At 46.6% G+C, this 23302-nt stretch overlaps 1 protein-coding gene and 1 long non-coding RNA gene across 4 annotated transcripts in view; both read right to left on the bottom strand.

Moving 5' to 3' along the window:
* The window catches only part of P3H2 (prolyl 3-hydroxylase 2), a 73325-nt gene extending 68691 nt beyond the window's left edge, over nucleotides 1-4634 (bottom strand). Inside the window, exon 1 of the mRNA XM_064164883.1 lies at nucleotides 3683-4634. Within this exon, the coding sequence (XP_064020953.1) occupies nucleotides 3683-4174 (492 nt within the window). The 5' untranslated portion in view covers nucleotides 4175-4634. The remainder of the gene's footprint in view (nucleotides 1-3682) is intronic.
* Nucleotides 4635-6654: 2020 nt separating this feature from the next.
* On the bottom strand, nucleotides 6655-22534 carry LOC135186819 (uncharacterized). Of its 3 annotated transcripts, none has more exons than XR_010307119.1 (6): nucleotides 22500-22534; nucleotides 22058-22196; nucleotides 15377-15557; nucleotides 14852-14977; nucleotides 14116-14231; nucleotides 6655-7086 (listed from the first exon to the last, which is right to left on the bottom strand). It is a non-coding gene; the product is annotated as an uncharacterized LOC135186819 (long non-coding RNA). The 3 variants fall into 3 exon arrangements; XR_010307121.1 differs by lacking the exon at nucleotides 6655-7086 and adding an exon at nucleotides 13633-13836; XR_010307120.1 differs by lacking the exon at nucleotides 15377-15557 and having other exon boundaries at nucleotides 6657-7086.
* Between the last annotated feature and the right edge of the window lie 768 nt (nucleotides 22535-23302).

Genomic DNA, 23302 nt, shown 5'->3' with positions numbered 1-23302 from the left:
AATGAAATATTTAAGAGGACAAAGAGATCCACACACACACCTGCCAAGCCTAGAAGGCATTTCACTGACAAAGACCATGCAGCCAGCACAAAGTAGAGGGTCATGAGTGCAAGGAAGCTGCCCTGCCCGTGGGACGTGACATCAGAAATGCACTGAAGGACCATTTCTCTGTCTGCTGGAAAGCCCATTACATGCACTACAAAAGCTAAATCCCATTTTCTCATCACTACCTGCTTCCACATCTTCTCAAAACCCATCCCACCCTAACTGCCTCAGCCAGCTGTACCCACTATATGTCTGTATTACCTGCAAACATCAGCTCCCAAGGAAAAGGAAACTTACAATGCAGAAAGCTGCCAAGGAGACCTGCAAGCACATTGGGGCTGCATCTGCTCGTTCAATGCAATTTATCTACTGTGTCTGTAGAGACTGCAGTCGACCTGGTCAGACTGCAGTCAGAGACCTGGTCCAGTTTGAAGTTCACAAAAACCTTCATCTCCATTCACAAGCTGTCCTGCAATGCACCATAGCTTCCCCTCTTACTACGCTTCAATCACCAAAACTACTCAGATCACCTCTGTGAAACAGAGCAGGGGACTTCCCAAGGTAATTGTTCCATAAGAGTGTAAAGAAATAAAATCAGGAAATAATTTAGGAACTGATAGGATGATGTGGAGTCAGAAGCTGATGGTGCCTGTTCTTATAGAGGGATCATATCAATGGTATTTCACCTAACTACATCTTCATTTCTCTGTCCCTCTACAGTGTGCCATGCAGGAGTGATCTCAAGCGTCCACTCAGAAGCAAGAGCAACATTGTTCAGGGCAGCCACTGCTATAGTCCAGTTACCAGCAAAAAAAGTCCAAATTCTCCAATCCTGACATCAGTTTTCCATCAATGCACTGCAGAGATTAATGCAACTCACCGTGACTGGGCCAGGCTGTGCTGGCACTCACTCTGCAGTGAGCGACCAGGGGTAATGGGAGGTCCCAGGCTGCTCCCAGGGCACATAGTGCAGCACCACTGCCCCCAAGGCAGTACACACAGTACTGGTCAACATTTGGCCTGTGCATCTGTCCAGCAGGAGTGAAAGCCTTTGCTTTTCGTACCCCACATGAGTGTTACAAGGATTAGCTCATGTTTATTCAGCAACACTTTTCAAAGCACCGCATGAGAGCCAAAGCCTTTCCTTCTTTTTTCATCTGTTCCCTGCTCTGTCACTCCCTCTTGAAGGGATGTGTTTCTCCCCTCCTGAGAAACAAATAAGCACGGGGTCAGTGAGAGTGGGAGGTGGGAAGCACATTCCAGGCTGTTCCTCCTCTCTCAAACCACAAATGCCATCAACCCCTGGCCAGCAAATGCCCAGTATCCAGACCTCCCCACGCAGCCCATGAGGGGTGAGACAGGATACGCAGCAGGATGTTTAACCTCATCTCATTTCCTTTTTGGTTTCAAGGAGCAAAACAGGAGTGTCAAATAGCTGCCCCTGGAGCTGTGCAGCCAGCCCATGAACCTAGAGCAAAGCAGGAGGGCTCTGCACAGGCCCCACTTTACAGTTACCTCTTTCAGACAAAACACCAAGTGGTTGCTGCCGCCAAGGTCTCCCTGGAGGGTGCATGTGCTAATACACCCCAGCCCTAGGGGTACATGCCAAAGCCTTGGCACAAGGGATAGTTCATATCTGAGCATACATAAGACATTAGGCCTCATCATGTTTTGTGCAAGTGCAGGCAAATCCAACGTGGGACATTTTCTTCTGTGCACAGACTTGTTGAGCTAGACCAAAAGAACAATCCTGGGAACAGAGCTCACACACGGGCAGCACAAGGTGAGGATGTGGCCACCACACATAGCTCTGCAGGACAAAACTGATAAGAGCAGGGCTTAGAAAGCCCAAGAGCATCAGCAAGGGTTAAGGGAAAATGCATTAAAAACATAAACAGCTCTATTAGAAGAGTACTTTCCACTGGCTAAAGTGTCCAAAACCTGGGCACTCATGCAGACAGCAAGAACATCCTCTGCTCCATCAGACAGCAGCAAAATCAAAGTATTAGCACGAACATAAAACCTCCAGACATTGCAAGAGCAAATTGAGTCATATGTAAGAAAGAAGGCTGTTTTCAGCACCTTGCATTGATAAGCTTACAATAGCGTTTTAAATCAAAGATAATATAAACCTCAGACCCAGTACAGACTGAAACAGAAGAACTGCCTACATCCCAAAATGTTAGGCTATCCATTTTGTGGAAATGGAAGAAAAAAAACCCTATTCACTAATTTAGTAGGGAAAATTTTAACAAGCTTGACATGAACAAGCCTTTGTGATTCTGGAAAAGGCTTTGAATTTGAGAGAAGAAATCACTTAACCTTTTATCATGACAACTTTAGCATCACTTTCCACAGATGGTGGCAATTATATAGAGCATCTTTCAGGATGAGAACTGCTGAAGAACTCTCCCAGCTTCACTGGGATCATATATAAGCCAAACTACAGTTTTAGTTCCCTTCCAGAATATCTTTCATGTCTTCTATGCAGCACATGCACATCAGAGTTTAAGCCAATGCAGCCCCAGCCCCTAATTTGTAAAAAATGACATAAAGGCAATAGTCAAAAAAGAAATACAGAAAAAGCAACACAGCTACAATCTCCCTGAATGGTTTACAGCACAGAAGCTGGTGATTTGCCTCCTTGCTCTGCTGCTGTGTAGGCACTGCACCACGGGCACTGGCACTGCCTAAAGCAGATGTTTGATCCTCCACCTAGGAATGGATTTCAGTAGAATTAACCCTCCCCGTGCTCTGCTGTGCAGGTCTTTACCCACTGAACTGCCTGTAGCAACTGAAAGATTGTGAATGCACTCAGATAAAGCACAAATCCAGAGGGAAATGTTTAAAACATTCAGCTTGGCATGAAAAAAAAAAAAAAAACAAAACCCATTTCTGTCCTTACTAGTTATAAACAGGAAGACTTACTACAGGTACCTAACTTAACAGAGCAGGTCTTGAACAGAAGCAAAACCATCATTAAATATCAGAGGAGGGGGGTGGGGGTGGTGTTAATTTTTTTCTTCCATTTGGCAAAGAAGTTCAAAGAACAATACCATTTTCCTCAGGGAAGGTAACAGCTAAAAGGCAGAAGTTACTGGGATCATACTCAAGATGCCAGTGGTTGCCAAACGCTACTTGTCCAGTGCTATGCCAAGTATTCTGCGTCACACAACAGGATCGGTAGCAGAGGCGATGATGAACCTCACAGCTTCAGGCACGCCCCCAGCTCCTCGAACACATTATTTCAGTTCGACCAAGAGGGCAACCCCCTGGCAGAGGGCAATGGAGCGTTACAGGGGGGCTTCTGGGGGCTTCTCTCTGCAAACTGAAGGCAGATCGCTTTCTGAATTATACTATGCTACACTGAAAGACAAAGAAAACATTCCAACTCCAACACAAAACCAGGAAAAGCATAGGTAAGACCAAGCTGGAGGGAGTCCAAGTTGTCATCCAAGATGCTCTGTGTAGGGGACAGGCCATGGCCACCCACTGTACCCATCTGTAAGAATGGAGTGGACGAACGCATCCGGGCGGCTTTAGAGGCGGAAGGAGCAGAACCACACCTGGGATTTTTGGGGAGGATGGAAGGGAGGATAACCTTTAGGGAGGGGAGCAGGGGCCAGGCGGTACCTACCTGGATGTATGCTCGCTGCAGGTAGCTGTAGGGCACCCTGCGCTGGAAGTCGGCGCGCACCTCCTCGGCGGTGCGGTGGCGGGAGGCGGCTCCCAGGCGCGGCTCCTCGCAGTTCCGCACGCAACCGGCCCGCCGCAGCACCGAGCCCAAGAAGGGCAAGTCACCGCCGGCTCCCGGGCCCGGCGACACCAACCGCACCTGCCCGCGGCAGCGCCGGCGGCACTGCAACCGCGCGGCCCGCAGCTCCCGCCGGCTGCGCAGCGCCCGTTCCAGGCACCGCGCCGCGCCCGCGAAGTCTCCGCCGTAGTAAGCCTCCACGCCGCTGGCGTAGAGCGCGTCGAAGGGCTCCAGCGGGCCGCCATCCCCCGAGCACACGCCGCCCGCCCGGCACGCCGCTGGCAGCAGCACCGCCGGCAGCAGCAGCAGCAACAGGACGGCCCCCAAGGGCCGGCTCCCGGATGCCATTGCCGCCGCACCGGCGGTCCCTGCCATGGGACCCGGGGGTCTGTACAATGGGGAGCGGGAGTTCCGCTGTAACGAGGGGTCCAGGCAGCGTGTAACGGGACTCGGTATGATAGGGTCCGGAGTTCGGCGCAGTGGAATCCACCGCAGTGGGGTCCGAGGATCTGTGGAACGGGAGCCAGGCACAATGCAGTAGACCTTGATGGGATAGGGTCCGGGGTTCCGTTCAGCAGAAGAGTACCCTACAAAGGACCTCAGCGCGGTGGGATCCGAGGGTCCGTGTGATGGAGCGCGGTGCGACAGAGCCCGGAGTTGCGTGCACCGGCTCTCGGTGTTACGGGCTCCGGGCGAGGGGTCTTGGCTGCTGCTGTGCTCTAAGCAGTGGCGGGGCCGCAACGCGACTCCCTGCACGCCGGGCCCTGTGCCGCCCTCCCGCGCAGCCGGCACCTCTTAAAGGGCCCCGCGCCGCCGGCCCGGCCCCGCCCGCGCCGCCCGCCCTGCCCCGGCCTCCCCGCAGCGAGCTGGGGACGCGGAGCCGGCGCAGCCACCGACTGGGCGCCGCCCGGAGCATCCCAGCTGTGCCGCTGGCCCCGTGGCTGCAGAGGCTTCTCAGAGACGGCGTGAAGTGCAGATTGCCGCGGGGTGGCTTAAATGGCACCAGCAACCTTGGCTGACTCTCCTCCCCGCCGTGCCCGCATCTCCTGCTGCCCTGCATCCCCACGCCCGGCGTTGTTCTTCCCAGAGTGCTGCTTTCTGCTCCTCTGCGGGGCTGTAGCTTGGGGGGCGTTTTCCGCTGGATTCACCACTCCTAGCCCCTCTTGTCCCCGCAGCCTCCCACCACGGGGAGTTCTTTAAGTGATTGACTGATGAAGCCTTTTCGTCTCCCAGCTGTGTGTTTGTCTTGCTTCCTCCAATATTTCTCTCTTCCAGTCCTGTAAAGCCCTGCACTGCCAAAACTGTTGCTGGGGTTTTTTTTGTTGGTTTGGGGTTTTTTAACATGAATTTTAAAGCATTCTTGTGACGAGTAGCTTGGCAGTGCAGCCTAGTGACACATCGAAAAAGAACTCTGAGTTGGCATTTTAAATAATCTCATTGTTGAACACCTGTTACCGCAAAGTTTTTCCTACTAATACATTTAATTTGCCTGAAATTGGCTGCTCCTGAGGGAGAGGGAATAGGCAATTCCTGGATGCCATTAAACAATATACAGTAAGCTGTTCTGGGCTGTAGTACTCCAAAGTCTGTGTGTATGGCATTGTGCTCAGTGTGATGGTTTGGGTGTTCCCCACCCCTCCTCACTTTGGAAAATCACCCAGACTAGACTCAGTGGCTCTGGAAATTGAATGAACAATGCACAATGTACAAGCAGATATTTACAATATATACAGCTATAGACAGAAATATACAAGGTAAAAGGTAATACAGAAACACAACTCCCCTCCCAGAAACCTGAGTCCCCAGGAGGGGCTCACAACCACTCTTCCACCTTCCCTCTACCCCTCAACCTTACCCAAGATCTTGCCTTATGTTTAAGGTGGTGTGGAAGGTCGGCCAGGGGGGTTAGGAAGCAGGTGGATTAATCACAAAGACAGCAGGTTAGGTTAGAGAGAGAAGTGCACCCCACAAAGTCCAGACAGCCTCTGCCTTATCTATGTTTTTGTTCTTATACATCTCAGCAAACCTATGAGTGCAGTAGACATCACCATTGCTTCCTTTTCACAGCCTGTAATCTAACTCTTCTCACCAAAACATTCTGGCTAGCTTCAAACTAGCACACTCAGTATGGTTTCTCACAAGGGCTTCTGGCCTTAGGTATGTCACATTTCAGGGCTACCTCTACAGGTGTTGGCTATCTTTATGCAGACCAAACCAGATTCAATTAGGAGATGCTAGAAACCTGTTTGGTCTAGATTCCATTGTATTCTTCACAGTCACGTTGTGCTTGCCACTCTGCTGCTCTAGTGGCTTTGATAAAATTGTGTCTTGGTCACACTGCTGTGTCCAAGATCAGAGACAGGGTTCAGCATCCTCTCTTTGGGCAAGTGATCAGATTATGGATCTGCTTTACAACAGTTCCACGTAAGGATGGATTTACTGGAGTTCCTGGTGAAAAGCTTTCCCATCTGGCACAGGTTTCATAACAACCTTCCTTGTTACAGTATCACAGTATCATCAAGGTTGGAAGAGACCTCATAGATCATCCAGTCCAACCCTTTACCACAGAGCTCAAGGCTAGACCATGGCACCAAGTGCCACGTCCAATCCTGCCTTGAACAGCTCCAGGGACAGCAACTCCACCACCTCCCCGGGCAGCCCATTCCAGTGTCCAATGACTCTCTCAGGGAAGAACTTTCTCCTCACCTCCAGCCTAAATTTCCCCTGGCACAGCCTGAGGCTGTGTCCTCTCATTCTGGTGCTGGCCACCTGAGAGAAGAAAGCAACCTCCTCCTGGCCACAACCACCCCTCAGGTAGTTGCTTTCTTGCAAATTGGCACAAAACATTTTAAAGGTCTGAGTGTTCCTCCATCCCTCTGCCCTGCTAGACTGGCATGCTGGGGCTGGGACTCCCAATGCAAGAACCAAACACCCCAGAGGAGATTTACCAGTGAGAAAGGTAAATGCTGTAACCATTTGCCTGTGCAATATATGTTCTCAGGTCCAGATAAAGCCTTTTGCAAGGGAAGGGTTATCAGCACTCCTGGGGAAAAGAAGTTATGTGAGAGAGCTACTTCAGCCTTCTAAAGTGGCACAGAGGTGCCACTGGTGACTGCACAAGTTTACAGTGAGTCAGCTCTACCCCAAACCACAAAGACAAAGCAACTGGCTCTTTGTGTGCACTTTCTGAAGGATGTACTTCAGATGATCTCTTTGATGTTGTTTGTAATTCCACATTGTTTCCAAGTCAGTGACATTTCTGCATGTGCAGTGATAACACTGAGGCCCTGCACAGGAAGGGATGCAGAAAAAACATGAATGGTTAAGAGAGAGAATGAAGTCAGACAAAACATTTTGTTTCAGACAGATTCATTTTCTGATCCAGATGTTTCTAAAAGTCCTTTTTGAAACAGCAAAGAGAAGCTTCTTAGTGTTGACACCTTGCAGTCTAATTCTGCTGTGTTTCCTTTCATTTTCTCTATAGCCACCCACCAAGTCTATGACCAGACTGCCACTATCCCAGCCCTGCAGTCCCCCTCTTCCCTGGGGCCATGCTTGCTATGTTCACAAAAATTCATGCTTTCCCTCACCTTCTTGCTTCATTGCTACCAAATTAGGACAAAATGCAAAAAAATTGTTGGCACATACAAGGCACTCAACATGGAGTATCTAGAATCAGTCAGGGCTGGAAAGGACCACAAGGATCATCTAGTTCCAACCCCCCTGCCATGAGCAGGGACACCCTACTACTCTAGGTCAGGCTGGCCACAGCCTCAGCCAGCCTGGCATTAAACACTTCCAGTGATGGAGCCTCAACCAACTCCCTGGGCGACCCATTCCAGGCTCTCACCACTCTCATGCTCAACAACTTCCTCCTCACCTCCAGGCTGAACCCACCCATCTCCAGCTTCACTCCATTCCCCTCAGTCTTGTCACTCCCTGATATCCTGAAAAGTCCCTCCCCAGCTTTTTTGTAGGCTCCTTTCAGATACTGAAAGGCCACAAGAAGGTCACTTCAGTGCCTCCTCTTCTCCAGACTGCACAGCCCCAACTCTCTCAGTCTGTCCTCATAGCAGAGCTGCTGCAGCCCTCTGAGCATCCTCACGGCCCTTCTCTGGACACACTCCAGCATCTCCACATCCCTCTTGTAATAGGGCCTCCAGAACTGGATGCAGTACTTCAGGTAGGGTCTCACCAGAGTGAAGTAGAGCACATTCACATCCCTCTTGTAACAGGGGCTCCAGAACTGGATGCAGCACTCCAGGTGGGGTCCCACCAGAGTGGAGTAGAGGGGGAGAACCTTGAGCAACCACCTTTATTTTTACATCCTTGGTTACTGCCTGAATGAAAAAGCAGCAACGATGGAAAGAGGTTTGCTGGTCTGCTGGTGGGGGTCTTGTTCTTGCAGAAGATCTGAACCACAGCAGCTCAGCAGTGCAGCTGCTACAGCCAGCAGCATGCTAGGCAAGGGCTCGCCTTCAGCGCTGGAAAGGAGTAGGGTTTAGAAGCTGCACAGGTATAAAGGCAGGATTTGACACAGCTGAGCAATGACTAGTTTAGGATGTTAAACCTGTGAATCAGGCCTCCAGATGCCTGATGCATCATCCCTCATGCCTCTCATGAAAGGAATAATTCTAAAAATGTTACACCCCAGCCCGTGTTCAGATGTTGATCCTGGCCCCTGTGCAGTTGCTCTGAAAGACCTCCTACGTAAATAGATTCATCTGAAGCTTTTTTTTGTTTCATTAGTCCTTGAGAACAACTCTGATATGTGGGTCAAACCACTGGTGACTTGGCAAGGAGATAAGAGCAAATTTCAGAATGCCTTTCAAAATGTCCTTTCAACCTCTGTTTCACAAGCAGACCTAAGTTTCAAGCCCTCTCTGTTGCATTGCTAGGCTTTGCCTTCGTATTTAATTCATGGACAAACTTCTTCATTCCCAAATCAAACACAAGTCACCTCTTCAGCCACATACCTTAGTGAGAGAGCTTTGAATCAGATGGAAAGCACAACACCCTCTCACCAAAGGGCTTTGGTCCTTGCCTCATGTACAGAAGCGCATGAATATATGAAGGAAACCATCACTGAAGTACTTCATTATTTAGAGCCAAATCCAGGCCTGAATTCAGCAGAATAACTCCACCTGCCCAAAAGCTTTTTTTCTTTAATCTATTGTGGATGTTAAGTGATGGCAGGAAATTAATGCCTAACAATCAGCTGTGCTGCAATAATAATTAGACAGCACATTTTGGGACTCTCCTACTAGGAGAAGTCTTATCATCAGAGTCACAGAAACCCAGTCTAGGTTTGGGATGGAGTGAAAGGATGAGTGACTGAGGAAGCATTAGCTCTGTAAATTAACATTATTATTATATTATTATTTTATAGTAACATTTTTGTTATTGTTTTGAAATTATTTTTACTGTTTATTGACTTTATTACATCATCATTATATATTATTATTTAAATTGTTAATTTATGTTATTGATTTTTAATTGTTTATTATTTATTGTTTTATTATTATACTGTTATCTTGTTATGTATTATTATAATTATTATTTCATATTATTACTTTTCAATTATTATTCATTGCTTTATTACATTATTATATTGTAGTTACATACTATTTAATTATTAATTTGAATTATTAATTATGGTATTAGTCATTGTTTATTATATTATCTTGTTATATGTTAATTATTAATTTGTATTATTACTTTAACTATTTTGTTATTTGTTTATTATATTATCTTGTCAATACATATCATTTTATTATCAATTTGTAGTATGACTTTAACTATTTTATTATTTATTGGTTTATTATTAGATTGCTTTATTGTTATATATCATTATTTTAAACATAATTTGTAGTATTAATTTTAAACTATTTTATTATTTATTGGTTTATTATTAGATTGCTTTATTGTTATATATCATTATTTTAAACATAATTTGTAGTATTAATTTTAAACTATTTTATTATTTATTGGGTTATTATTAGATTGCTTTATTGTTATATATCATTATTTTAAACATAATTTGTAGTATTAATTTTAAACTATTTTATTATTTATTGGGTTATTATTAGATTGCTTTATTGTTATATATCATTATTTTAAACATAATTTGTAGTATTAATTTTAAACTATTTTATTATTTATTGGGTTATTATTAGATTGCTTTATTGTTATATATCATTATTTTAAACATAATTTGTAGTATTAATTTTAAACTATTTTATTATTTATTGGGTTATTATATTGTTATCTTGTTGTTACATATTATTTTTATTATTAATTTGTAGGATTACATTTTCACTATTTTATTTATTGTTTTATTATTATATTGTTTTATTACTGTTACATATTATTATTTTAAATGACTAATTTGTGTTATTACATTAATATTATTATTATTATTGTTGTTGTTATATATTATATGACTGTGTCCAGTTCTGGGCCCTTCAATTCAAGAGAGATCTTGAGATTCTGGAAGGTGTCCAGAGATGAGCAACAAAGCTGGTGAGGGGCCTGGAACACAAACCCTATGAGGAGAGGCTGAGGGAGCTGGGGGTGTGCAGCCTGCAGAAGAGGAGGCTCAGGGCAGAGCTCATTGCTGTCTACAACTCCCTGAAGGGAGGCTGTAGCCAGGTGGGGTTGGGTTCTGCTGCCAGGCAACCAGCAATAGAACAAGGGGACACAGTCTCAAGTTGTGCCAGGGCAGGTCTAGGCTGGATGTTAGGGGGAAGTTGTTGGCAGAGAGAGTGATTGGCATTGGAATGGGCTGCCCAGGGAGGTGGTGGAGGCACCATCCCTGGAGGTGTTGAAGAAAAGCCTGGATGAGGCACTTAGTGCCATGGTCTGGTTGACTGGCTAGGGCTGGGTGCTAGGTTGGACTGGCTGATCTTGGAGGTCTCTTCCAACCTGGTTGATTCTATGATTCTACTTTGAGCTTTCTGGAATAGTAGATGAATGTCAAGACACCTAATCTCTAATTTACTGTGGAGTTCATTTCTCACCCTGCAAATCTGAGATGGCAACGGAGGGAGGCAGGTGGATTCTGTGCTCCTTCTCCATAACTTGGGAATGGGTGCAGTGAAGAGAAGTGGGAGGTTTCCTTTTTTCTTAACCCATGACTCTGGATTACAAACCTTTTGGCCACCTCCAAAGGCCAGCTAAATTTTGAGTAAGCTCACATGAAGCCTCAAAAGAGAGATTCTATGACCTATATTGTTTAGGATGACGACAATAACATTAAGGAATTACTATGCTGTGGTTTACATAGCACTTTTCCTGCACTGACAGCACCACACCAAAAAAAAGCTATGTATTTAGAGAGAGCTGTTGCTGTGAGCAGGAAGGTACCTATAAATGACAAGCAGAAAGTTTAAGCATATGACCCAGTTATTTTCAATGCATAGTCCAGAGTTAATGAGACGTGTGAATGGTTTCATTGTGTAACAGTCTGAACTCCAGCTGTAAACTGTGGTGGTTTCAGTTTCAGAGGGTGAACAGGGTCCAGTTCATGACTGCTGTAATTGGACTGAAGTTGGTGACACTGCCAAAATAATGGGTCAAGTGTAGAGCGTGTGCATGCACAGCCAGAGTCTGGCTACAGCTCTAGAAGGTCCCACACACAGTGAATGGAATCTGCTAGTTGAGGCAGCCTGTTTGAGGAATCTTTGAAGGATGTGAAATTCATCTAGGAGGGACAGAGCCACAGGTGATGTTTCTCTCCCTTTCCCATGCTATCATCATTGCAGCCAGTTAATGCCCACTTGCAACTGGTTCCACCTGCCCTCTGTGCTAAGCATCTTCCAGATGCTCCTTTGCTGTGTATGTAGAAGGTCCTTGTCCATGCACACTATCAAGTACCTAATTTCTGCCTTCTTCACCAACATTTTGTTGGATCCAACCAAGATTGGTTCCTTTTAAGCAGTCAAATTTCATCCCAGATTTACCCTGGACCTGTGGTCCACTTACTTCACACAGAATGCTCTTTTGTCTGGCTGGGACAACCCAGCTAGTTCAGAAAGCTTTGGATGCTCATCTTAGAAGACAAGTTGTCTGTAGTGATGCAGATCCACATCTGGAGCACATATTCAGGGTGCTGCTTCTCTTGTTCTCCATACTTCATTTGGAAGGCAAGAAAAGGCAGTAAGCCAAGGCTGCTCCTGGACACGCTCTACTCTACCTGGCAGACAGCACAGCTGCAGAGCTCCCTTCTGCATGCAGCAGCACACACTGGAGAAGCTCATCAAGGAACCCATCTAGCCTCTGGCAGAAGGACTGATAAGGATTCAGCAGGTGAGGTGGTGGAGACATGCCACACATTGCAAAACCTACTCTTCTGCCCAAAATCAAGCTGTTGCTGGAGATGAGAGCATTCAGACTGAATCGCCCAGGCTCCCATGCAGCTGGCATGGATGTTTGTGGACTCATCCTCTCTCCAGGGAAGAGCTCCCAATGAAAACCACAACCAAACTCTGGGGTAAACATCTAGCAGAGTTGATTCCCAGGTTTCCTCACTCTGACAGCTCTGCTGCCTGCAACAGGATTGTTTATGTTGGAATGCAGCTGCTATTGAGTGACATGGGAAAACCAGTTGGTGAAATTGAGATGGGGGGCACTAGTGAAAATACTCAAGGACCCCTCAAAAGCTGCCTGAAGTAATTTACATCTGTTAATGGGAGTTCATTTGATGTTTCCATCAAAATCCATTGTGGCCACATTTTTCTCTGCATGAGGGAGCTGGGGTTGTTTAGCCTGGAGAAGGGGAGGCTCAGGGGGGACCTCATTGCTGTCTACAACTACCTGAAGGAAGGTTGTAGCCAGGTGGGATCGGGTTCTGCTGCCAGGCAAGCAGCAACAGAACAAGCAGACACAGTCTCAAGTTGTGCCAGGGGAAGTATAGGTTGGTGTTATGAGGAAGTTGTTGCCAGAGAGAGTGATTGGCATTGGAATGGGTTGCCCAGAGAGGTGGTGGAGTCACTGTCCCTGGAGGTGTTGAAGCAAGCCTGGATGAGGCACTTAGTGCCATGGTCTGGTTGATTGGATAGGGCTGGATGCTAGGTTGGACTGGATGATTTTGGAGGTCTCTTCCAACCTGGTTGATTCTATCATTCTACGATTCATAATCTGGCCACCTTAATGCATTTATTACTTTTGTCATTCCCTTTATCAGTTCTTGTCTGGTCTCAAAACATCTTGCAGCACTTGTAAAACATTTCAAAATAAGATTATATGAAAGCCAGAAGGTGTGCTGAGCCAGGTGGGGTAGATGCTGCATCCCAACCCAAAACATAGCTTGCAAACAACAAGGCTTTATCCACAGACCTTTCTCCCCATATTGCCTAGCAGTGATAGAGTAGTTCTCCAAGAATAAGTGTTTCCTTTCCCCACAGAGCTTTCTGAGAGAGCCAGGCCCCACCTATTGTGGTAAGAAAGAAGGAAATATCAGGCAGCAGGAAGAGGCCCTCTAGGAGGGCAACCCAAAAGGAGAGAAAGGAGAGTTGGGGGAAACCTATTGTCCTGCCCTAACTTCAGAGGAGAAAGAGCTGTAATGGAAGACCAAGAGGCTGAGAAATGAATTTGTTAATAGTAGGACACATGCAGCAGAGAGAAGCTCCCTTGAAGCTGGATGAGGCACTTAGTGCCATGGTCTAGTTGACTGGCTATGGCTGGGGGATAAGTTGGGCTGGATGATCTTCGAGGTCTCTTCCAACCTGTTTGATTCTATGATTCTATAAGAGGCACAGCTGAGCCCAGCAGTGATAACTGGAAGCACTGCCATGCCAGGCAGGGCCATGGCAGCATGGCAGAGCAGGAGGCTTTTTAGCTGCCACTCTTCTCCAAATTTCAGTTTCATGATTCAGTGAAAAGGCAGGGGGCTGAGAGACTATAAAATACATCAAGCTCACTTCTTTCACAAGTATCAAGTTTCTTGTGGCTCCATTTTTGTGGACCACGTTGTAAGTTAATGCAGTTCTGCCTAAATCCAACCAAAAGCCATAAATCAGCATCTACAGGCTGATCATCTGCAACACAAGGGATGGTAAAGTATAAGTTAGCATAGCTCAGTACCTGATCCCTGATCTCCTCAAAGACATGCCCTGGTTAAAAGTCAATAATCTGAAAGAGAGTGATGTTGGAGCAAATCATGAACATAAAGTCCCAGAGGTGGTTAAAATTAATATACTCCAAAGTGCTTTTGGCAGAATAATTTCTTACTGCAAGGTGTTAGGTTTATGTGACAGCAGTTTTCATCCTAGAGAATCCTAAAATAGACTGCTAATGCTACATACATAAAAACTCACCTCACTGTAGCTGCTAGGCAGACAGGTTGTTGGCACAGTGCTTCTCATCCAGATGTGGGAAAGACATAACCAATGAGGGACATCTGAGCAAAATCCTGTCTTAAGGGAAATCATCCCTGGGAAAGCAAACAGAACTCTGATTCTTAACATTTCTTGTAATAGTCATGATTTCTTGCTAACAGAGGACATGAATTGATAAACATGAGCAACCTGTGCTGCAGAGTGTCCTTGAGTCCATCCCAGAGGCAGGAACTAAGATGGTAAAGCATACCCCCACATGCAGCTGCAGGAGGCAGGGTCTGCTGGCTGCAGGAGGCTGACCCTACAAGTTGTTTATGTAAGTTTAACCTATCTGTACCTCACACATAACCTTAAGCCTATCTGTGCCTTCCACATGTACCACTCTTAACTATGCATGCCTCTTCCAAGCTAGCATATAAGCCACTGCATCACTGCAATAAAGGTGGAGAACAGTGACATAGCCATATTGGTGCTCCAATTGGTACTCTGGGGTGCAATACCAGCACTCTGGGGCTCCTGGTCTTTTCTCACAGATGTAATTTGGGAGGCAGAGCACTGAAGCCAAAATTGGTGGCCGTGGGGCAAATGAGAGAAAACAGATACCAAAGCTGGGGTGTGAGCATGCAGTGGACCAAGGATTCACCTGGAGATGCATCCATGGCAGCTATTGTGCATTGCTTGGTATCACCTTGATAAAAAACAGCAGCAATAGTACCTGCTGGCCTCCAGCCCATGAGGAACTGCCTTGATTAGCCCCAGCTGAAAAGTCCAACTAAAAGGAACCAGGAGAGATGTGCAGGAGATTGCACTATCATTCATCCTCTTACTCCATCCTTTGCACCTGTGTCAATAGTTAAGGAAAGATGGATGCTGCATGAGTTCTATGCAGGGCTGGAAACAGTGAGGGGAGGCTGGAATGGGTGGCTTAATGACACCATTACTTGCAGAGCTGCTGCAAGCCAGTGGAAAACATTCTGATTGGGAACAGTTCTGCCAACCCAAGAGATGACATGTTCCCTTTTCTCTTCACTTCTCTTCCCCCATGGCTAATTTTTAGTCTTTGTTAGAGCAGAAGCAAAGCTGGATGAGTTCCCCTGCAGCAGCACATTTATCCTGGTTTTACAGTGGTATAAGGTACAGGAAAATATGAGTATCAAACCCGTGGGGTATGGTGGAGCAGTGGTACAAGTGACTCCAGTTTGCTCAAGATAAACCCCAAACCTGTGAGATCAGTATGCACCTTGAGCTCTTCCATGACATCATCTCCTCCCTTTCTAAGGGATGCCAAGTGTCAGCTGCATGCCAGCTGGTGGTGGCACAGCAGAGGGTGACTAACATCAGCTGGGGAACATATGGCTGGAGCAGCAAATCCCAAATGGTGATAACAGAGTGGAAAATATCTTGTCTCATTGAAGTGCTCCCTATAATTAGAGAAATTATAGAAGAGAAACACTGCTGAAGAACGAGAAGGGAAATCTCCTCTGTGATCCCTGTGGTGTAAGTGCTCTGTGAAAGCTGATGTTGCTGTGATTAGTGTCTGATCCTCCAAGGGCATCAGGAGAAGGCCCACAGGGAGTAGATCCCCAGAATACTCAAGCAGGCAAGTGAGTGGCCTGAAATCACTTAGGACAGAACCAGATCTCCTGACTCTCCTTCCTGAGATGCTCTCTACTGTAGTAAAGAGGGTGTCACTGGCACCAGCTTTTTGCTACAGCTCCAGCAGTTTCATCAGGGCCTTTTTTGGCTGAGGATAGATGTGGCAGGGGGGAGCAGGTCTTAAGTCTTACTCCAATTCCTAAAAATAGTCTACACTCACTTGCTCCCTCTCCCCCAGATTGCATTACCTTTGGGACTTGTCCCAAACAAAAAAAAGACTGAGGAGGGTAGCCAAGATGAGATGATGTCTAAATACAGTAGCAAGGACCCAGCTTTCCTTAATTTTCTCCTTTCTGTAATACAGCTTCTAGTCAAAAATAAGTAAGCCACAGACAGTGCTGCTTTTGTGTCTGCTCCTTGCATCGAAGATCTCAGCTGTTAGAAATTAGAGTGTGGTTACTCCTTTGACCCCTGTAATTTTTCCAGAGAACAGTGATCCGTTCTCCCAAGCATCCTCCTGGCCAAGCCTTCAGGACTAGGAGTGAAATTCATTCAGTTTGCCAGGCCAAGGGTGCTTTTTGAAGTATATGCCCAGAGGAGGAGAGCTAAAAGCTTCAGCAACCTTTTGCTGCACTAATCCATCACAGTGACAAGCGGATGGCTTGAATGGGTTGGATCCTTATGGAAGGAGGAGGGAGACTTCTCAGGAGAAGCTGAATGTTAATGGCAAAAGAAATATGCAGAAGCCTTAATCTTTGTGCCAGGGTTTATTTTGTATTTAAGAAGATTCTGACTTTATCATTCATCAGTGTGCTAGTTTGAAGCTAGCTAGAATGTTTTGGTGAGAAGAACTGGATTACAGGCTGTGAAAAGGAAACAGTGGTGATGTCTACTTCACTCATAGGCTTGCTGAGAGGTATAAGAGCAAGAATCCAAACATAGATAAGGGAGTCAGGAGTTGCTCTCTGTCCAGGCTTTGAGCTGCATTTCTCTTTCTCTAACCTAACCTGATTAATCCACCTGCTTCCCAACCCCCCCTGGCCAACCCCCCATTCATCCTTGGGCACAAGGCAATGTCTAGGGTAAGGTAGAGGGGTGGGAGAAGGTGAAAGGGCAGTTGTGAGCCCCTCCTGGGGAGTCAGGTTTCTGGGAGGGTTGCTGTGTTTCTGTATTGCCTTCTACCTTGTCTATTTCTGTCTATAACTGCACATATATAGTAAATATCTGCTTGTATCTTGTGCTAAACTGTAAATAAAAGCTTCACTCAATTTCCAGAGCTCGCTGAGTCTGGTCTGGATGATTTTCCAAAGTGTGGGGGGGTGGGGAACACCCAAACCATCACACAGGCAAGGCTCTAAAAGCAACAGAGCTCAAGGAGAAAAGAGAGATGATAGAATCAACCAGGTTGGAAGAGACCTCCAAGATCAGCCAGGCCAACCTAGCACCCAGCCCTAGCCAGTCAACCAGACCATGGCACTAAGTGCCTCACCCAGGCTTTGCTTCAACACCTCCAGGGATGGTGCCTCCACCACCTCCCTGGGCAGCCCATTCCAATGCCAATCACTCTCTCTGTGAAGAACTTCCTCCTAACATCCAGCCTATACTTCCCCTGGCACAACTTGAGACTGTGTCCTCTTGTTCTGTTGCTGGTTGCCTGGGAGAAGAGACCAACCCCACCTGGCTACAACCTCCCTCCAGATAGTTGTAGACAGCAATGAGCTCTGCCCTGAGCCTCCTCTTCTGCAGGCTGCACACCCCCAGCTCCCTCAGCCTCTCCTCATAGGGTTTGTGCTCCAGGCCCCTCACAGCTTTGTTGCCCTTCTCTGGACACCTTCCAGCACCTCAACATCTCTCTTGAATTGAGGGGCCCAGAACTGGACACAGTACTCAAGGTGTGGCCTGATCAGTATGTGATGAAGTACATGATCAAACCCCTGCCCCTTTGGAGGTCTTAAGGAGCAGTCAGTCTGCTTTCCTGCAGACAGAAGTGCACCTTGGGACAAACCAGGCTGATACTTTACAAGGTTTTCAAGCGTATCTTGTGCTCATTTTTCCAAACTTCTGGGAAAAAGGAGAGTGCAAGGGGAATTTTATCCCTAGTTAGTTTTATGGAGTGCATTGAGGGAGAGTGGCTTTATTTCCTGAGCTAGACATCCCTCCAAGCGTCGCGTTGCGTTTCTTCGCTGGGGACGCAGGGCAGCGTTTTATGGCCTCGTGTAAATTGCTTGTTGTTTTATTGAAGCATAAAACCAACTTGGCAAGGCTACAGCTTCCCATTATCTTTCCATTGGGTGGGCAATAATTCCTTAAACAAACACAGAGCCTTATTAAACGCTCAAATAGCTAGAAATCAAAACAACCGAAGAACAAGGGCGTCCAATATGCCGTGGTAATGAAGAAATGAATGTGCTTTTTAACTACTGAACACAATTCAATGGGGAAAACCACCTCCAGAGCTAAAATAAAAGCCACTCTGATCTTAGCACTGCCTGCAGTGTTTCTTTGGGGTTTTTTTTCCTGTTTCTGTCCCTGCCTGTATGTCCCAGGTTTGGGCTGATCCCTCCCCCGGGAAGAAAATTCACAACACAAAACCCCCTACTTTTTTTGAAAGTCAGGGAAAGATGAAATTGTATTTTCTTATAGTATAACAATGTAAAGAGAAATAATAACTAGAGAAGGAAGGAAGGAAAAAAACAACAATACAATAACCTTAAGGGAGATGGGGGAGAGGTCAGGCGGCGGCGAAGCAGCAGTAGCCAAAACAGCAGCCGGGGAAGATAGGCGAAGCTGCAGCAGCAGAAGCCAGCAGGAGAAGGGGCAGAACAAACTGTGCTTCTAGACATTAAGTTCTTGATGCTCCAATGAAATGATATTAATTTATCTATTGTTGCCATTTATGTGGCCTATCCCTGGAATGTTCATCTCTCCCCTATGTCTGAGCTAGAGGATCAGCTCAAACGGCCACACTGTAAGCATGCTGCTGGTTATGACTGCTGACCAAATTCCAAGGGTCTGCTGATATTCTGCCTCCAGAGCAATCTGCAGATATTAATCCAGTAGGCAAAGGAGGGTCTGGCAGAGTTTCCTGTATTGGCTCAGCCCTTGGAGAGGGATGTGTGCCAGTGCTGGGCTCTGCACTGGGGCTGTTGCCTCTTTCTACATGCATGGGATGGAGACCAAACCAACAGCTAACCCTCTTCTGCAGCTTTGTGAAGGATGATCTCATCTCAGGCAAACCTAAGCACATTCATCACAAGGAATCTGTGAATCATCCCTGGGAAACTTTTCCCCCTCTGCACTAACCATCTGACCAGAACAGCACATACTGCATTGACCAGAGCATGCCTGCCTCTTGTGGTAGGCCTGATGGGCCCAAGATAAGCTTATTCATGTCCTGCCTCACCTAGGCATGCTTTTCTGCTCCACCAGAGAGGCAAGCATGGGAAATGCACACAAAAGAACCTGGAGCCACTGAGTCTGGCCTGCCCAGGGTCCTGTGGTAAGCTGCACACACTTAGCTTGTGCCTGCCTAGTGCAAGGTCTGTGCTTTTCCCACATTAGGGAACAGTGAGCCTATGGCTTTGCCTAATATGATAAGGTTTGGCTACCTACCATCCTGATTGGCTATTCTGTGTCCAAAGGGCAATTCATCTCAGCCCACATGGATAAAAGGAGATATGCAGGTAAACAACCTGCTTTTGCTTCTCTGCTCTGCTGTTGCCTGCTGCTTATTGCTTGCCTGTAAACTCCACTGCCACCAGTTACCAGGAGCAGACCCTGGATGCCTGCACACGATCAGCCTGTGTGATGAGAGTGACATCGTGCTGGGACTGCTCAACATCTGCCTCTGCACTGAAAGTCCTGCTTAGAATTCCTGGACATAACAGATAGTCCAGAAGAAGCCAGGAGACAAGGTGAGAGATTGTCTGCCTCTTTCCCCAGAGGCCAGGAAGATTCAAGTCTCAATGTCCAACAAGACAGAGTCCCCTGAAAGCATTTGGGCACTGTCTGGACTGTGGCTAAGCCCCACGAGCTGGGTAATAACACTAATTCTTCCAACCTCAAGATAGTCAGGTTGACAGGAACGTCAAAAATCTCAGATCCTCTTCCTCAGAACTTGCAGCAATTCCCTGCAGGGCATTAACCATGGCTGTGTAGAACCCTCAGAGGTCCACTGGCCTAAAAACAGGAGGTGCAGGTGAAGACTGAAGAAGGACCTATGTAAAAGCATACGCCAGAACAAACTGAGCATCAGGTCAATAGGAAGAGATGAACAAGTGAGTAGAGAGCCTGAGTCAGATAACACTGCCTGCATTCACACAGCCCATCTGATGGTGCTAGATTTTCCCCAGTTGAAGTCGTATCCACTACACACAGGCTTTGTGCTTCCAGGAGGGGAAACACTACCTGCTAAAGGGAGGTGTTTGGTTTTCCAGGGGGCATTGAATCTCATGGGCATCTGCAAAGGCAGCCTGCTCAGTCAGATTTAGCTTTTAGGGAAAAGGAGGGTAATTCCTGCTCTCAGATGAGAGGATGGTGTGGAAGGAGCTCAGGCAGCTGTTGGAAATGGCAGTAAAGTCATTAGGAGTTCTCATAAATCATCTGTGAGCATTTGGATGCTTCATTTTATGCTTATGCCAACACCCTCACTTTCTAGGCCAAACATCACTTGAGTTTGCTGGAGTTTCCCCAGTGAGGCTTGGCCAGGAGAAAATAGGACCATTTTCTTTAACTCTGTGTCAGGTTTTTGATCACAAAAATGTCACAGCAATTCAGTTTGCCCTGCGCTACACGCCCAGTTTTGCACGTACACAAACACTGCTGTGTGAATAGAGCGAGCTTCTGTGCTCAAGATAGCACTACTTGAGGTTTACATGTGTCCTGACTAAAAGCTATGTCAAGGCTGAGTTCCTTCTGCCCTCAGCACAGAACAGGATCAACGCAGAAGTTGGTGGAGTTTGCCCCAAGACCAAGGGAAATGAGCTGCCAGCGCCAGGAGCATTTCACTTCTCTTCAGTGGTTTGACCACATGCAGCACTTAGCACAGCAAAACTGCCAGCTGAGACACCTTGGTGACATTCAACAAGCTGACAGTGAGACAACAAATCCTTGCATTTGGGAACCAAGATGCTGCCTCTCCCCATTTCAAAGGGGGATTGCCTGTACAGACACTCATGAATACACAGTGTGCTCTTCTAACTCCACACCTCCAACCATCCTATTTGTCTTATATGTGTCTTAGTTGTTTTTTCCCCCTCTTCTTTATCTAAATGGCTAGGAAAGATAAAGTGTCCCTCCTCTAAACATACTTTGAGCCAAATTTGTATCATGTATCAGAGCTGCCTATTTATTTTACAGTATCACAGTATCACCAAGGTTGGAAGAGACCTCACAGATCATCAAGTCCAACCCTTTACCACAGAGCTCAAGGCCAGACCATGGCACCAAGTGCCACATCCAATCCTGCCTTGAACAGCTCCAGGGACGGCGACTCCACCACCTCCCCGGGCAGCCCATTCCAGTGTCCAATGACTCTCTCAGGGAAGAACTTTCTCCTCACCTCCAGCCTAAATCTCCCCTGGTGTAGCTTGAGGCTGTCCTCTTGTTCTGGTGCTGGCCACCTGAGAGAAGAGAGTAACCTCCCCCTGGCCACAACCACCCCTCAGGTAGTTGTAGACAGCAATAAGGTCACCCCTGAGCCTCCTCTTCTCCAGGCTAACCAATCCCAGCTCCCTCAGCCTCTCCTCATAGGGCTGTGCTCAAAGAGGTTTCTGCTGAATTCCAGGACAGTTGTAAGCACAAAAATGAAACCAGGTCCTCCAGGCAACTACTTCTGTCTGAAAGGCTGATAGGTGGTAGGAGATAACCAGCACTGCCTGCTACTAAATGATCTCTTACAGAGGCAGGTGCATATGAGAAAGTTCTGGCAAAACTCTCTAGCCACATGTAATATTTCAGTGACTGCCAGGTTAAATACAGCAATCTTGCTACCATAGAGGCAGCTATGTTGGTTTATTTCACCTATAGAGCTAGTCCAGACATTAGGTGTGGAGGTTATTTGTGCACCTCCTCATGAGACCAGGAAGCAACATAACTTATTAGACACAGAGCAATTTTTAGAACACATACATGTCATGGCAGCACTTAGAACTTGTGCAAAGTGCTGTACAAATGCAGGATCAAACACCCCCCCCCCCAGCCCTCTCTCTCAGAATCTCACAGGATAAAATCAGATAGCATTTAGACACAGAGAAAAGTGCATAAAAAAGAAACTTAGGATACCTAAAAAAAAAAAAACCCACCAGCACTCATCTGATTTACTCACCATGTTGATTGGCATCCAATTCCTTCTGTCTGCAGCCTGGTCTAGTTTCAGAGGATAACTGCTACCTGGGGAGAGCAGGTATTTGGGCTCGTGAAGGGTCTGGCCTCAAGGTGTTACTTGAAGACGCAGGCTAGGGACACTGAAGGATGGAGAACAAAATCTTTTAGGGAATACTTTTAGGCTGAGACCTGACTTATTAGTATAGCCATCAGGTGTCCAGTCTTACACAAGCAATTTTCAATAGGAAAAGGAAAGAAATGTTTTCTAGACTCTCTAAGGTCAAATAAAGTTGCTGTGATGAGGCTAATTAGCAGCTGCTACTTGAAGGCTGCTGCTCTCTGTGCCATACCTGCTGAGTATAGAGCTGAGAAAATATCTCCTAGGTGCACTTGAGCTGGACAGAAGACAAAATTCAAGTTAGGTCTCTGCACAAGCCTCTTACCTCTCTGGAGCTGTATCCAAAGGACTCAATGGCTGAGCAGCACTTTGAAAGCCACAGGTGCTACTTATAGAAGTAAGCACCTGTGACCTGATTCTAATTGGAGACCAACAGATGTGATGCTGCCTTCCCACTTGCTCCCTGTGATAGGACAAGGAGCAATGGGTGTTAAGTTGCAGCAAAAGAGGTTCAGCCTCAACATAAGGGGAACTTCTTTACTGGAAGGGTCACAGAGCACTGGAACAGGCTCCCCAGAGAGGTTGTGGGGTCTCCTTCTCTGGAGCCTTTCAAGGCCTGTCTGGATGTGTTCCTCTGTGATCTGTGTCAGATAGTATTGTCCTGCTCTGGCAGGGGGGTTGGACTGGATGATCTCCTTGGGTCCCTTCCAACCCCTAACATCCTATCATCCTGTCATCCTAATTTTGTGCCAAAAAGCATATGTGTTTGTAGGACCTCTGCTTTAACCTCAGACCACAAAGTAGTTCATATCATAGGAAATCACAGAATCATGCTTTGTATTCTCCTCATTCTTCAGTGTGTAGCTTCAGATCTCATGCAGTGCAAGCATTTAAATATTGCTCTGAGGACACAACTTCACTTTAAGCTGTTCTCTGACCTTTTATGCAATCCCTAAATGCTTCTCTGCCACTCACTGATTCCTTTGCTCAAGAGGGAAATACCAATCAGCTTCATCTTAGCTGTGTAAAATGACTCCATGCAAAATGAAACTGAAATAGAGCAACAATTTTTTATGTGCCTTTTGAGGCATTGATATGACTGCATAGAGCTGGGTGCTAGGTTGGACT

Source organism: Pogoniulus pusillus, chromosome 26 (genome assembly GCF_015220805.1).
Source record: "Pogoniulus pusillus isolate bPogPus1 chromosome 26, bPogPus1.pri, whole genome shotgun sequence".
Classification (NCBI taxonomy): Eukaryota; Metazoa; Chordata; class Aves; order Piciformes; family Lybiidae; genus Pogoniulus; species Pogoniulus pusillus.
This window is presented reverse-complemented; position numbering and strand designations above follow the sequence as displayed.